This window comes from Myzus persicae, unplaced genomic scaffold (assembly GCF_001856785.1).
Source record: "Myzus persicae strain clone G006 unplaced genomic scaffold, MPER_G0061.0, whole genome shotgun sequence".
NCBI classification, from domain to species: Eukaryota; Metazoa; Arthropoda; class Insecta; order Hemiptera; family Aphididae; genus Myzus; species Myzus persicae.
The window spans coordinates 69,204-85,486 of NW_019100691.1; the positions used below are offsets into that span (position 1 = coordinate 69,204).

At 27.6% G+C, this 16,283-nt stretch overlaps 3 protein-coding genes across 3 annotated transcripts; 1 reads left to right on the top strand and 2 right to left on the bottom strand.

Annotated features, from left to right (window-relative positions):
* Positions 1-1,434: 1,434 nt before the first annotated feature.
* LOC111041486 (60S ribosomal protein L13a) lies at positions 1,435-6,136 on the bottom strand. The gene is made up of 5 exons (XM_022325763.1): positions 5,994-6,136; positions 5,558-5,688; positions 5,384-5,493; positions 1,975-2,243; positions 1,435-1,581 (listed from the first exon to the last, which is right to left on the bottom strand). Exons 1-5 carry the CDS (start codon positions 6,021-6,023, stop codon positions 1,483-1,485), a joined length of 639 nt encoding a protein of 212 aa, XP_022181455.1. The 5' UTR covers positions 6,024-6,136; the 3' UTR covers positions 1,435-1,482.
* Positions 6,137-6,566: 430 nt separating this feature from the next.
* On the top strand, positions 6,567-9,275 carry LOC111041494 (ras-like protein 2). The gene is made up of 5 exons (XM_022325771.1): positions 6,567-6,713; positions 6,799-6,915; positions 8,609-8,696; positions 8,765-8,976; positions 9,039-9,275. Exons 2-5 carry the CDS (start codon positions 6,823-6,825, stop codon positions 9,231-9,233), a joined length of 588 nt encoding a protein of 195 aa, XP_022181463.1. The 5' UTR covers positions 6,567-6,713; positions 6,799-6,822; the 3' UTR covers positions 9,234-9,275.
* Positions 9,276-11,517: 2,242 nt separating this feature from the next.
* On the bottom strand, positions 11,518-14,018 carry LOC111041972 (60S ribosomal protein L10). The gene is made up of 6 exons (XM_022326448.1): positions 13,909-14,018; positions 13,774-13,798; positions 13,391-13,523; positions 13,161-13,333; positions 12,427-12,589; positions 11,518-11,738 (listed from the first exon to the last, which is right to left on the bottom strand). Exons 2-6 carry the CDS (start codon positions 13,794-13,796, stop codon positions 11,571-11,573), a joined length of 660 nt encoding a protein of 219 aa, XP_022182140.1. The 5' UTR covers positions 13,797-13,798; positions 13,909-14,018; the 3' UTR covers positions 11,518-11,570.
* Between the last annotated feature and the right edge of the window lie 2,265 nt (positions 14,019-16,283).

Below are 16,283 nucleotides of genomic sequence, written 5' to 3' on the forward strand. Positions count from 1 at the left end.
ACGTCCAGAAAAGAATACGTTTTAAGACTGAGAATTGATAACAACTGTTATTTATATCACAGTGTAATGTGTATTATTCATAGAGTAAGTATACTATAAGTATAGTATACTAAGTATGGTATTATTACACATTTTGATCAAAAATAATGATTGTAAAAAAAAACATTACTATAAAATATTTAATAGCAATATGTGGGGTATAAACTACGCCAAAATTAGTGTAAATATGAGATGTAGAACGTATTTAAAATGTAAAGATTAATAAAATATTGTTTTAAATAAGACACAAACCTAATGTGTTACCCGGCGTATAGTATAGGCAAAAAAGGTACGTTTTAAAATATTTTTTTAAATATTAGATTTCAGTCGTAGGCTATTATGGCTTAACAACGTATAAAACTTAGTGAAACGAAGTCAGCATTAGGATTGTTCGGGTTTGCATATATTTCATAGATTTTCGGTTTTGGGAGTAAAAGTATAGGTACTATAATTCTATGTTTCTACGGTCCCCGTTAACAAATTTTCAGTAGCAATAAATATTTAATGTAAGTTTATAAAGTAAATTCAAGCTCCAAAATAACACAAAAACAAACTTCAAGTGGTTCCGCCGCCTTAAGGGTGTAGTGGTCGTTTAAGTTTGGGAACCTCTATCTTAGGGAGTCACTGAAGACTATTCTAAACCTATAATTTACCAAGTATATATGTATAATGATATTATAGTGATTAGAGTAGGTTATTTTACTATTATACATTAGTATTACATAAGGTTGAAGTTCATAATAGCCAAAAAAAATATTAAAATTTATATTAAATAACAAAAAAAATTATTTTTGATTATTTATACATTTTTTATTACAGTTAATAATTCATATTATTACAAGAACCCTTATTTATAATTTTCAGTCCTCACTTAGGAGTAGTTGTAACTAATGTTTACCATGAAATACATTTTTGATGTTTTTAGAGTAAACAAAATATTGTAGACATTAATTTAAAAAAAAAAATTGTCAATCAAAAATTTAATTTGCCTATATAAGTCAAAATATTATGAAAATTTGATGGTGGAAAGAAAATGCAAATTTCCTTTTTATCTCGGCAATAGGTTCACCAGTATATTATGTACAGCATTGAAAACACTATGAATCTGCTAATATTAAATATATTTCAACTGATTGTTTCTTTAGGTGCCCAATTCTATCCATTTTTGCGTGATTATTTATTCAGGAATTTTAATTGTCAAATTAATTTCCCATGTAAAATAAAGCAGTTTTTCTTAATTAAATAGTCGATATTATTCTGTTAACATTTTTGAACTGGGTCTATATGGTTTGTTCAGGTGATTCCACTACATATATGTCTTCATGTAATAAAATATTATTTTTACTTCAAATAAATAATTATCAGATACTGTTAATTTGAAAAAAAATAAAACAATTTACAAACATATTATGTTTATTTTTTTTATTGTTACAAAAAACCATTTCATACTAAAGCCGGAACATAGTAACCACTATCCCTAAGGACTTGGTTGTATGGTTCGACTGCCTTCTTCACTTTCTTGTTGGCTTCTCTGGTCAATTTCTAAAAATAAAAACAGTTTAATATAATAAAATAAAAAGATTTAGGTGGGTTCTTACATTCCCGGTTAAGTGTTGATGAACGTTAACCGACTGTAAAAATTTAATTAGTGGCAGAATTTTGCCGGTTAAGTGTTCATTAACTGTAGCCAGACATTGTAAGAAAGACTAATAGTCATAAAAATTAATTATCACAAACGCCGGAGATGGGAAAAATAGAATATGAAACTTTACTCTTATGATAAAGAAATGTAAAATCTTAAAATATTTCATAAAAAAATGTATGAATATTTTATAATTTACTCGAATATTACAAATTATTTCTACACCAAACTGTAAACACTAAACATGTTATATTAATAGAATGATCAACTACAATAATAAAGAGTAAACTTACGTGTCTGATCTTCAAACGCTGGGCACGTTTGGCTTCACGTTCTAAACGACGTGCTTCATAGTCTTTGACTACATGTTGGTATTTCCATCCAACTTCATGTGATAAACGACCAACATCGCAGTATTTACGTCCACGTTGCAGACTCAACATTCTCATAGCCAAAGGTACTACCATTGTTTTTTGAGATGTATAACGAGCTGGGATATCTTCATATGCCTTCATACGTCTTAAAGCTTGTGCCCCACGAGTTGTTTTATGAGGGATCATACCTGAACAAATATAGAACAAATTTGAAATGTTAATAAAATATGTCTTATGTCTTGGGCATAATGGGAATGTCATTGTCATATGATGCTGTTTCTCTAGATTAACAGGGTGTTTGGTCAATATATCAAACCAACAAAAAATACTAATTTAATGGAACCATGTGAAATTTGTGGTTTACTAGTCCTTATTTAGAATTAAGAACAGTATTTTGATCAATGTGTACATTGTAAAAATCAATAACCAGTTGTTTGTATGGTTATATGTACTTATAAAATCACCACAAGATTAATTTTTAACCACCAATTACCCTAATTTTAAACTTGGATGCACTCACAACTAGAGAAACAAAGATCTCTTTCAATAATAAGTTAAAATAGCTCAAAAATTAGAATCTACAAAATAGATAAGTATGTCAGCAATATTAGGAGTTTTGGTTCGATCGGCGCATTCCCACTTTATACCATGTATTGAGTTCTCCGGTTTTTATTAGGATATATCCGGCCAATGGCGGAGAACTCAATACACGTTGAAGGAGGGGATACTTAACGGGAATGTGTGTATCATTATGTTGCTGACACACCTATCTATCTTGTCAAGCTCCTACTGTGTTTCAATAGTGTAAATTTCATATATTATAAAATAAAAATAGCATAAATAATACACTATATAGAAACATTATTTAATATACAAGCATCCCCCCCTACTAGCTTCAAATAATTGTTAAGGTTATTTTCTAGAAAACGTAGAAAAAAGCTCATACATTTTGGGGAACACTGGAGTTCTGCAAAGCACCATTAAAAAAGCTGATCTATATCATCTTTAATACAGTTGTAAAGGGTAAGACTAACAAATACTAATAAACCTTAGGTAATATTCTATTTATGTTGGTTACGATGGTAAATAGAGCATTAAAAAATATAATATTTGGAATAAAGATAACGATATTTCCAATTTTTACTATGGGTTTTATTGTCTTAGAATCATTTCCAAGTATCCTGTATACCAACATTAAGGCAATATGTCTCAATTAAAAAGTATTAAAAATAAAGTTTCATAAAAGCATTAAATGCATAGTTTTCAGGTACACAGTATATTAATCAAACGAATATGTAAAGTAGTTATATGGGCTACCTGTTATTACTACGTAAATATTTTGTGGCCATTGAGTACAACTATTTTTAGATGTGTTCAAGATTCTTTAATTAGTAAAAGTATGTTTTCAATTATATTATAAATAAATTTTTTAATTTTCTTCTCATTAATAAAATATTTCATAGAATATGTTAATACCTCAATTAATGTAGGTAAGGTAAAAATAGTAATAATCATAGAAGAATATAATAATTTAAAAACTTTGTCTAAAGCACCAGATGCCCATGTATTGTAGAATCAAACCAGTTTAGTATAATTGTAGTATTATTGATTAAATTTATAATACATAATTAGTACAAATTGTGTTGTATATTTTTACTATTCAGTATTTATTTGATGGTATGGCTGTTTATTTTGAATAGCCATAACGCTTTCGGTATTCTTAATACAAATTAATATCTGTGATATCTTAGATTTTTTTAAATTATTTTAGACGTGTGAATTAAGACTCTCGATTACTCAATTTACATATCAATATCTTTTAGTACTCGACATTTGTGCCTTCGAACAGTGAGACCGGACATAAGGCACCCAGTACTCAACTTTGTCACTGGGTGTCCGATGCTCTAGATACAGAAATTAATAAATACATACGTGTATAATATTAAGTCATCATACAACTATAACCATTTATTTTACAAAAATAAAAAGGGAGGCCCTCATTTAAAAAAAAAAGGAAGAAGAGTATACTCTAACCTAGAGGATTTATATAGTAGTATACATATATAAATTTCTTATGTAATATTTCATAATTATATCTAAACCTCAGATTTAAATCCAATTTAAAAAGATGCATTTATGACCTAAAAATTTCAAAAATGATTAGATATGTAAAATTGCGAAGGTACATTTACATATAAATATACAAAAAATTAAATTTGTATTATACTGAACTATGAGCTTCTTTAATATTTTGAATTTTAAATGATCAACGAATGTCTGACAACAGGTTTTAATAAACTGAAAATTAACTCCCGAGGTGATGACTAGATTCCCCGATGTTAAATAGTTCAAAATGAATTTTATTTTATATCATGTTGTATTATGTTTCATCAAGTAGATTTGCCAAGCCATAAGGAGAGAAATTGGGCAAATATGTCTAAAAAAATTCAATTAAAACATTTACTGAATACAACATGAAGTACTTGCAACACATTTGTAGTTTGGAAAAATTGTATTAAACATTCAAAAAAAAAAAAGGAAAATGTATTGAAATCTGAGCCCTTTAAATGATACAATAACAAGATATTTAGAGAAGTTACAACTCTTTTCATATTTAAATTATTTTCATAATTGTCATCTCAATTAATGTAAGTAAGGAATTATTTAATAATCATTAAAGAGTTTAACTAATAACTAATGTGTAATATGTATATTACATTTATAAGGATCATGTTTCTCATAATAGATTAATTTTTCATAAATTAATTTCAAATAATGTAAGTAAGGATAATAATTAATGTTAATCATAGAAAACATATTTTGATCCTCTTAACTTAATGTATTGTTATTTCAAGTGTAAAATTTAATAAATCTCTTTTCATAAACATTTTATTTTCAAAGACCATGTCTCAAGTAATGTAAGTAAGGATATTATTTTGAAATCATAAAAGAGAGAGGTTCTTTACATAATTATTTTTAGTAACACATTGAATGCGTGTGATGTGTTTACAGATCAGTTTATATGCTTCCATGTTGTTTAATAAATATAGATTTTAATGTAAATTTAAGGTGAACATAGCAAACAAACATAACAAAATGGTTTATAAATAAGTAACACATACAAATCACGATGATGTATAGTTGCATAAATTGTGTTAACTAAAATTAATGAATAAGGTGTTGTTAATTAAATTAGATCACATAGGTTATTCAACTAATTTTATAGAACTTGCATTAATAACGTTAAAAATGAAGTGTTAGGATGCTTATTTTTGGAGTTAAAGAATACAAACATGGTATTTTATAAATAAAACTTCGAAAAGCTTACCACGAACAGTTCTTCTGAATATACATCTGGGAGCACGGTGATGGAAAGGTCCACGAGCCGGGTTTACATTACATCTTTTTCTCAAGAAGGACAAGTACTTAATCTTGTTCCTATTCAAAGTATATGTATTAGGTATAAACACTAACGTTAATTATTGAAAATTAATTTCCAAACCTGTAAAAACTACCAGCAATGTTGATTTTGTCACAGTTAAAAACAACGACTTTATTTCCTTGCAGGATTGCTTTGGCTACGTATGAAGCCAACTTTCCAAGCAAATGTTCTTTAGCATCTATGTAAATGCGCTAAAAAAACAATGAACATTAAATTTTCAATAACTGAAACATAAATTTGATGAAAGAAGCATGTTTCACTCAGATGCGTGCCATAATAGTACATTTAAAAAAATCAACAAAAATATTCTCGGGGCCCTGGAGTGCTTTTCATCAAATTAACTATCTAAATAGTGAAAAGAAAGAAATCAATAATAACTAGATATTTCTTAATATCTACGACCAAAAGTTAACCACAAAACAGTGAAAAACGAAAATTTTAGAATGTAAATGTTAATTAATGTAAGGAACAGTCAAACAGAACATGCAATACATACCTTGTTGAATAAACCATGCTTCGGTGCCATTTTAGTTGGTTTAAACTAAAATGGAAAATTAATATGAAAAGTAACGCGAACGATCTTTTCACGTGCGACGTAAACCAAATGGCAGATATTTTACGAGCTTGTGACAGAATAGGTTAAGGAATAAGGAGTGCGTTTACAAAATTTTATTGTCGACAACCACGTTACTGCGGTAGCAGTTTAACCTCAAAATTGCGGTCCTTACTTTTTGTTCCAAAAAATATTTGTTCCTATGTTGTTATCACACTTTTTGATGTCTTGCACGAATTAAGATATCGTAACCGTGGTGTTGGTTTTGGCACAGAATAATTATTCTGTGGTTTTGGCGTTTTGCTGCTGTTCGTTGATAACATGATTCATAAATAAAAATCTGCACAGTGCGTCCATTTGTAAAAGTACATTTCATTTGCCATCTATTCTGTGCTCGTTAGTTGCGACTTGGCGAGCTAATGACAGAGTGTCACAAGTGTTTTGACAGCTGCTGCTTGTTCTGGTCCTCGCTCTCTTTCCAGTTTCCTTTTCTGTCGGTTGGGTTTGGTACTTTGCTCATTGCCCAATGCTCATTGAGGATCACTGATTACTGTTAAATAGTCTACTTTAGTCGTGGTATACTGCTGTCCATAACTACTATGCTACCGTCAGGATCTCGTACTTGTACCCGCCATACTTAGTACGCAGATTTATTGTTATTTAGTATGTGAAATGGTTTTTTATTTTTAGCTTTCGCACTACAAATTATTGTCCTCAGTGTATATATTCTTTTTTAAAAATCCTGTAGAGTGAAATAACTCATCGCACCACGATGAATCGCCCGAATTATAATCAAAACTACAAATTGGTAGTCGTCGGAGGCGGCGGTGTTGGGAAGTCTGCAATCACTATACAATTCATACAGGTACTTAATTAGATAGAGCTGAAATAGACTATGTTGAGTATCTTGATTGTATAGGTCTGTATTATGTGCATGTGAATTTTGGTTATTTTGTTAACATAGAACTTAACATTCTGTTTAATATTGGCTTTCAAGTTATTACATTTAAACCGTATATTTTAATATATTATACCCATTACCCACTTACTTATAACAAATCCCTGTGTAATGTATTTACAATTATATGAAAACTTAGTTGTATAGATACCGTGTGTAGCTATAATGTAAGTAGGTGATTTGTCTAGATATTTTGATTTAAATGTTTTTGCTAATCTATAAAAGGATAACATATTTATAATTTAAGATTTCAGTTCAAAAAATGTTATTGAAACATTTACAAGTATCTAGTTATTATTTAAATTAATATCATTAAGCAGTTATTTGGACTAGGCACCTATCGGCTATCACTACTTAGTGGTTAACATGATAAATCTATTATAAACTAATATATTTTGATAGAACTTAGACGTAACAGAACTTCAAAAGATAGATTATTCTGCATCCAAAAAATAAAAGATAACATTATGTTACATATTATTAACTATTTAAATTAAAAATTATAATTACTAAGTAAAGTTAATTATATTATGACTATGATTTAATTTTTTATACTTCCTACTTATAAATTATATGTAAGAAAAAAAATGCATATAGTTAAGTCATTTAATTTAAAGAAAAAAGTTTAAACTTGATTTTTAGAATGGTTTTCCATATATATTATATATCATTACTATAATTGTTTTGACCCTCGCAAGATTTGAACTTAGAAGTTTATAATTTTAATATATTTTTATAAATTGATGTAACTTATTTAAAATTTAAGATTTGTTTTTGATGAATACAAATGTATATCATGTTAAAATGATAAAAACAATTGTTGTATGAACTCTTATGGATGTAACTGCTACCAAAAATGTGTGGTTAAATTGCAACAACTAATTGCATAATATGTGGGTGTGAACATTCCCTTGCCAGTGGGTCCAATTCAAGGTACACTGTTATACCTACACAGATAATTCTCAACTCCTTATATGGATTTACTATGTATACAATATTGCAGTATATTATATACTTAAGTAAGATGTTTGATATTGTAATCTAATGAATAAAAAATTTAGATGTGGTTTAAATTAGCCATAAAATGAGGTCATTGATGTCATCTGTAAAAATCATACTACCATATTTTTCTATTTTTATCCATAACTACTAAAAACTAAAATCTTGTTTTTGATCAAATAAGTATTTTTATATATAGATTTTTATGGGACATTATTACTACCATATTTTAAATGAATATGTGTATCATTTACCAAATACAATATAATAAATAATATTATTTTAACACATGAGAAAATAATACTATATTACTACAGACATGATTTGCGATTGTATTATATTAAATACTATAGCTGAGCAATAATTTTTTTCAGCAATTGGTATATTTAAAAAATTTAATAACTTATCATAAAAAAATCTGATGATTAGACATTTATTTTATAGTAGTATATTTTAGTTCTATTAATAAGTAGTGGTTACCTCCTATTTATTTTTAATGAAAATTTGAATAACTGATTTTATTTGAATTTATGTTCATAAATAAACATTAATATACTGTATAATAAGTTTGAATGTAATAGATATTATATTACTGTTTTAGAAATATTTCGTGACAGACTATGATCCAACAATTGAAGATTCATACACAAAGCAATGTGTAGTTGATGATGTTCCAGCAAAACTAGATAGTAATTTTTTTTGAAGAAATTACTAAATACTTAATATTTGCAATAATGATGTATTTCTAATTATTTAGTTTTGGATACTGCTGGACAAGAAGAATTTAGTGCCATGAGAGAACAATATATGAGATCTGGTGAAGGGTTTTTATTAGTGTTTTCTGTAGCAGATAAAACTAGTTTCAATGAGATGGAAAAATTTCATAGACAAATACTTCGAGTTAAAGATAGGGATGAATTTCCTATGCTGATGGTTGGAAATAAGGCAGATTTAAGTAGTCAAAGAATGGTATGTTTTAATTGTTAAAGGAGTTAATTGATATAAATGATAATTATACAAATATATTTAAGGTTTCTATACAAGATGCACAAAGTATGGCCATGCAACTAAAAATACCTTACATAGAATGCAGTGCTAAAGCAGGGATGAACATCGACCAATCATTCCATGAACTTGTTCGAATTGTAAGAAGGTTTCAACTATCTGAAAGACCACCAATCAAATCTACGCCACAGAAAAGTTCAAAAAAGTGTTCCATACTTTAGCAGTTTATGCTGTTAAATATACAATGCGGGTATACTACATACCAACCCGCACTTAACTAAATTATTGTGTTCTCAATTATTGTCAATTTTAACCATTCACATTTAAAACCAAGTTTTTTCACAGTATTAAATATTAATATCTAGTCGTACACCTATTGTACATTTGAACAAATCTGTTGACATACAATTAACCTATAGGGTATTACAATTTATTTTTTCGTTAATACATAACATAATTTTAAGCGTTAGGATAGCATGTTAATTTTAACAATTCAATCCTATTTTGTTATTAAATAATTAATTGATTGCTAATTTCTTTAAGATTGCAAACGTAATACTTATTAACCAAATTTGGCAACATAGAAATATTTATATAGTATCAAAACATCAAATATTTGTACACACATAATGTAAATGGACGAGTTCGATCTTTATACAATTTTTGTCTCCTCCTTCAACCCAACTTAAAAATTGTAATGTTTGAACATTTTTTTCAAATGTCAACTTCTGGTGCAAACTACTTAAATCTTATTATTTATAATGAAAAATAATATAAAAGGCTATAGATAAATGCAATTACATTATCAGTTGTCAAAAGTGCATGTTTTAAGTTTTTTGTTATATAATTTGACATTTTTTATTTTTTCAAATTATATTTTTAATTGTTTAACAGTTAATGTGTTTTATATTAACAAATAATAATCAAAAATACAATACCTAAGCAATTTTTTTAAAGTTACCTACTATTTGTTCTTTACAACAAAACAAAATTTGTTTATTTTTGTATTATAAATGTTAACGCATAAATGATATATTTTTAATAACTCTTGTATATTAACTATTAAGTATGTAATGATTTACTTTATTAAAACTTTTTTTTTTTGTTAAATACTTAACTACTTATAATGTTTGGACAATCTGGATTCAAGATCTTAATAAAAATATAATGTCAAACAATAAAATTGTATTTTTAAATGTACATCTCTTAATTTAAATAGTAATATATTTTAGAAATGATACCCAACTATTAAAATGTATACAATTTAAATGCATTGGTGTATTTTAAGTTTATTTGAACTTAAAGTACAGTAAAATGGGATAAATTGCAACACCACTGTTCATTTTGGAGACTGTGAGTTTGACATCAGGTATTATGTATATAACAAATTGTATGGTTAACAATATTATTTATTGAGTAAAAAATTAAAAAATATAACAGTTACCTGTAATTTCATTAAGATTACATAACACTAAAAATCCTGAGGTCAGCAATCGAATACATAATTAACAACTCAAATTATAATTAAGTCAAAATGTTGATTCCCCTTTGTATTTTTTCACTCTATGTAGATTTATCAAAACTAATACAATTTAAAAAAAAACGTTATTATATATGTATATTTGTAAATATAGCCACTTCCAGTGAAAATATCTATGTACACCACTGCAAATCAAAGGATTCAACTATTTGAATGAAAAATCTAAATGTGAAATTTTGAAATTAAATTCAAGTTATGCATTCTTAGTTTCAAAGTTATGATAGTTTTAACAAATTAGGATAACATGTAGAATAGAAGTTGAATCATCCAACAAATAATTGTTATAAATAAATGTGGTGGTGGCTGGTGATGTGTAGACCAGTCTTAATGTTTTTCTTCTGACTATTTCTATTAAATATTTTATTAATATATAATAGTTAATAATAACCTAACCTCGCGGTAAAATAAAAAAAATAGCCACCTTATTCAGAAGACAACCATTGATAACTTATTTCTCATGTTTATAACCAAAATTTAAATTTAAATTAAAAAAGGCTACACGAAACAACATTGTTACCAACCATGTCAGTATCAGAAATTGTATTTTCTAAGATTAATAATTTATTTATATAACTATCTAAATGGTTATATTTAAAGTGGGGGGGGATAATATATATAATACATAAATATTATATTGTATAACCAAGGTGTTGATACCATTAATCGAAAAAGGAACATACATTTTCGAACTGATTTATAAGAGGTACTAATGTTAAAGGAGGGACCCTTTTATAAAATGTACATAATTATTAATGCTTAACATTTATAACAGAGTGAAAACTAGATAATTTTATTAGTTATTGTAGGTTTAAATGCCAAATACTATTTGATAAATGATAATTAAACTAACATATTTAACATTTGAAAACGTTCCAGAGTTAATTTAGTATTAAATTAATGAATAACTTAGAACTGAACCTTTAGATAGTATTTAAGTATTTTCAAGGATTAAGAAAAAACACAAATTTCACAAAGTTTTTTTTATTCAATTTCAATACAAGAGATACCAAAACCATATTTAAACAGCAAGAAGTTCTCTCTGAACTTTTCTCCAGTTATCCAATGGTCCATGATCAGGGCGGAATTTAACATTGGCACCATCGGGAGCTAGTCTTCCATCTTCCTTCAATGTTTCATATTCTTCACGGTCATATTTTGTAAATCCCCATTTTTTGCTTACATAAATCTAGAAAAATATTTTCATTTTAAAAAAATATACTTTTATATTATAATTATTATTCAATATTCAAATCAACATTAATAAATATTTTGATAAAATAGTTGTATCATTCTGATTTTTAACTTTAGTTTGGTTTAACCACAATTAATGACTCTTTATTTCTTGTTTTTGCTTTAAAGTACTATATCGAAGATTTACACGATGCATAAACAGGACAGAGAACATGAATACATTTGATGTGTTCCTCATTTGGTAGATTCAACATAAGTCAATACACCAAATACGCCTTGTAAAAAACAATACGTTACTGATTGGCTTTCATACATTGCAATAAGAAACAAGTTAAGGCATATAAACCGCTGGTTGACACCTGTTCTTAAAGCGTTAACTGCTTATTGGAACTGGTCATGGGTGCCAGTTTATTGATGTCATTAAAATATAAATATTTATACGTATTGCAATAGACCTACACACATTAGTATTAATAATAATGCAATTATGTACAAGCCCTGCTCATAAAAACTATTTTAACAAGTTTATTAAGTTAAAATGGTATTGGAATTGTGAGAGTGGTCATGGGTTGAATTGTTAATTTAATGTTTATTAAATTTATCCACAGGTATTTTCCATTTAAATTTCTAATATTAAAGATGAAATTAACTACTAGATTATACTATTTCAATGATATACATACCTTTTGGCGACCAGGGAACTTGAATTTAGCACGACGTAAAGCTTCAATAACAGCTGCCTTGTATCTATCAGATGAGCGAACACTCATGATTGGTTGACCAATATGTACACGAGCAACTGTACCTTGAGGCTTACCAAAAGCTCCTCTCATTCCGGTTTGGAGCCTAAAAAATTACACGACTTTCTTAAATACATCACTGTTATACCTAATAAAATATATTTTTTGTTCTGTTATTGATATTAAAGGTTTTATTTATTTCTAAGGAAAATTTTGAATTTTACTCTTATTTATGTTTGATTTAAGGATGATATCGTAAATATAAAGGTAAAAAGTGAACACCCAGTTAAAATATTAAATTACTATAGGTACATTTTTAGGAGTGCTATTGAACATGTCATAAACTTGGGTTTATCAAATTTTTAAACAAAATAAGCATATCCAACATTAATACAGATTATCAAGCACATAGAGGGCTCTCAAATTTAAATGTAACTTGAGGGGGTTCACAAACTCCCTGTAACTGTTATCATTTTGTATTTATTTGTATGTACATACAACATACATAATATATGTATATATATAAATCTACAACTTTAAACATACACTTATGTTAGTCGATAATATTATCAAATATATGATGATGCAACGCTAAAACCACTAACCCTTTTCCATATCACAGCAATCTAGCTTTTGTTTCAATTGAAATAACCAAGAGTAAACAAATAAATACATACCTATCAGCTCCAGCGCATGACAACATCTTATTGATACGAATGACATGGAAAGGATGGAGTCTCATTCTGATGTGGAACTGATCTTTACCACAATGTTTCACCATGTATTTATTGGCACAAATACGTCCAGCTTCCAAAGCTTCAGACGACAATTGTTCATATTCATCTGATACCTATGAATAATAGTTGTTAGAATACTTTGGATATAACTAACATTAAACATTACTTACAAGGTGAACACATAACGGAAAATCATCTACTCTAGCCTTCTTTTTTCCCAAGTCGAAGATCCTAATTTTGGGATCTGGCACACCACGACAAAACCGTGACTTTGGGTACGGCTTGTTTTTGCAGTAACGATAACTATTGAAAGAAGTAATGAACCATAATTAGTACAGTATTGACGAAGGCGTAAATTAGTGGTATTCTGATTCAAAATTTCGATGGTTCTAATAAGGTATTGAACTACAAATTTGGTGAATAATATGAAGTGACGAAATTTATTTCAGTCCATTACATTAACAATATACTGAGAATCAACTTATAAATTATCAGGGTTCTACTAAAAATGTGGCGATTGAGACAAGATGAAATAGAAAGGTTTTTTACTTACCATCTTGCAGGACGACGGCCCATTTCTGTGAACAAAAGGTTAAAACAATTTATAAAGAAACGCTTTTAATAGTAACGACGTAAAAAAAGTTGCTAAATTGAAGGATTGAAATGGATAAAACTTATAATAACTTACTTGGTTCTAGGCGCTCCACCAACGATTCAGAAAGTGTAAACGATAAAACAAAATAATGTTTATCAAAAGAGGACGTCGGTCGTGCTGGAGGGGAAGGTAGAAGAATTGAATTTTTAAAGGAGATTTTAAGCACGCTGCATGAGTAAATACATCATGGAAGAAAGTATGTCAAAGATATTTTAAACATTCCGCGAAATATGAATTGCATTGGGCATTTAAAAATGTATTTGTATTTAATTTTAATCTTATATTAAAATTGTTTTTTGACATTTATGTTTAGCAAATCGATATTTTAAAAATATTTATGAAATATGATAACCGGTTATTTGAGTTTCAAGCGGTGTAAATATGGTATTGTGATTTTTACAATAAACCTTACAAAAATACACTATAGGAAAGCTCTTCTTAACCCGTTACTTTAGACATTAGACATGTTGTCATTATTCTTTAGTATACAAAGTTATATAACTCAAAAACACTACTGATTTAAAAAGAATATAAATATTTTTAAATTAACTTTATTGTGTAGGTAAAGTAAATAGCAAGCACCACTCAGCATAGAATTACAAAAAAAATAATTGCCTTTTATTATTTGGGGATGTGATTAGTTAAAAATAATAATTTTTACATTAAAATTATTGGTTATAATAATTATTAAAAAGAAATTGTCATTTATGTCTTTTATTCTAATTATTTATTATAACAAAGTCACTTTAGGGCAAACGAAATATTATAACAGTACTTAACTTAACCTTGTTAGTTAAAGTAACACAAGTATGGGGACTCGATAACTAGTTAAGGTAAAATAAGTATATTATAGTATAAACTTGAGTGCGGCATTAAAGTAATATTCTGAGCAAGCTTATAAACGTACGCAATTGCAAATTTTGAAAGGAAATAACTTTTAAAATAGGTTGTGATATCCGAACATTTTTTTTTTGCACAATCGTTCTTAACTCATTGAAATATGTATGTTCCAAAAATAAATTGTAAACAAATGCTGGATAGCTTAAATAAAATATGCCCTTGAATCATTTATGCCTCAAAAATCGGACCAAATACAGGATCCAGATATTTTTATGGCCTATAGGATAGTGAAGATCACAGATTAGTTTTGAAAATACTCGTTCACATTTAACTTTAAAAGAAAAGGATTAGTGACTATGATTTAATGTATAATACATTATTAAGTTTCAAAACAATTTCCAGTTAAAAAATTTCAAAAAGCATGATCTCAATATCACTATATCTGTGATTTTTTTGCTAAAAACAAATTAATTTATATGTACACAAATATTAGTGGACTGTATTGGAAATTGGTTTTAAATTTAAAAGTCATAAATTTTAAGCAATATTCTCCATGAGTCTTACTTCCCTAATTTTCGCAATGAAAAAAAAAAAACCAATCAAAGTATAAACTTATCCAGTAAAATACACATTTTTTACTTTTCATTTGATGAGAGCCTATTTGTATAAAATATTGTACATACCAGTAGCGTAGCTGTGGACCATTTTTTTTGTGGGGGGGGGGAGCAAAATGTTGGATACTTCACTTTAAAATCATTGAAATGTAGAAGTTTAATACTCAAAACTAAATATGCAGTAAGGAAATGAGTAAAAGGTGTCTTACCTTACCTAACCTACCCCCCTCCCTCCCTCACAACACAAATATGCTGCTGGTACCCACTTTTAATGATAGAACAAGTAAACAACTAGAAATAGTAAGGCACCTAATGGATAGAACAGACAAAACATTTCTAACAACTAATTAAAGTAATTGTATCAAATATATAGTAGAATTAATAGTTTTGTAGTGAACAGAAAGACATGCAAGTTTATTGAAGCAAATCAAAATAGTGATTAACCAGTCAGGATTGCACATATTTCTATACTAAAAAAAATTGTGACACTAATAATAATACTAATATCTATTTACAATAATACCACCAACTTTTTTTTTTAAATGGCGAGTTAAGAGCATCTCAGGCCACCGTGTGTCTTTCCTCTCTAGCCCAGGAGCTTTGACGAAACCCATTCACCAAAAATAATAATTTTACTATTATGTTTTAAGAAATTTTTGAATAAAATCACCACACACAAAAATGATAGAGAATAATATTTTTGAGGCTATGACCAGGCCCAAACATTAAGTTTTGAGCCCTTGTACTGAATGTTCTTGCAGGCTCTATAAAATATTTAATATAAAATAAGTATTCCTATAAAAATTAAAAATTCATTTCAACATGCTTTTGAACTTCCCCCCCTAAATTTCTTGACCCTGAGTATGACAATTAATTTGTCTTAGACTATTTAATATCCATTGAAATTTGAAACATAATTTCTTTCAATTTTAAAGGGAAATGATAATAAATTAT

What these genes read in the sequence shown, in the direction of transcription:
- LOC111041486 (XM_022325763.1), bottom strand. Translation starts at nt 6,023, where the DNA reads ATGGCACCGAAGCATGGTTTATTCAACAAG. An exon ending in ATTCAGAAGAACTGTTCGTG is followed by an intron (nt 2,244 to 5,383) that starts GTAAGCTTTTCG and finishes ATATTTGTTCAG; the next exon opens with GTATGATCCCTCATAAAACA. An exon ending in AGCGTTTGAAGATCAGACAC is followed by an intron (nt 1,582 to 1,974) that starts GTAAGTTTACTC and finishes TTTTATTTTTAG; the next exon opens with AAATTGACCAGAGAAGCCAA.
- LOC111041494 (XM_022325771.1), top strand. Translation starts at nt 6,823, where the DNA reads ATGAATCGCCCGAATTATAATCAAAACTACAAATTGGTAGTCGTCGGA. An exon ending in TCACTATACAATTCATACAG is followed by an intron (nt 6,916 to 8,608) that starts GTACTTAATTAG and finishes TTACTGTTTTAG; the next exon opens with AAATATTTCGTGACAGACTA. An exon ending in TGTTCCAGCAAAACTAGATA is followed by an intron (nt 8,697 to 8,764) that starts GTAATTTTTTTT and finishes CTAATTATTTAG; the next exon opens with TTTTGGATACTGCTGGACAA.
- LOC111041972 (XM_022326448.1), bottom strand. Translation starts at nt 13,796, where the DNA reads ATGGGCCGTCGTCCTGCAAGATG. An exon ending in TCATGCGCTGGAGCTGATAG is followed by an intron (nt 12,590 to 13,160) that starts GTATGTATTTAT and finishes GTAATTTTTTAG; the next exon opens with GCTCCAAACCGGAATGAGAG. An exon ending in AGTTCCCTGGTCGCCAAAAG is followed by an intron (nt 11,739 to 12,426) that starts GTATGTATATCA and finishes ATATTTTTCTAG; the next exon opens with ATTTATGTAAGCAAAAAATG.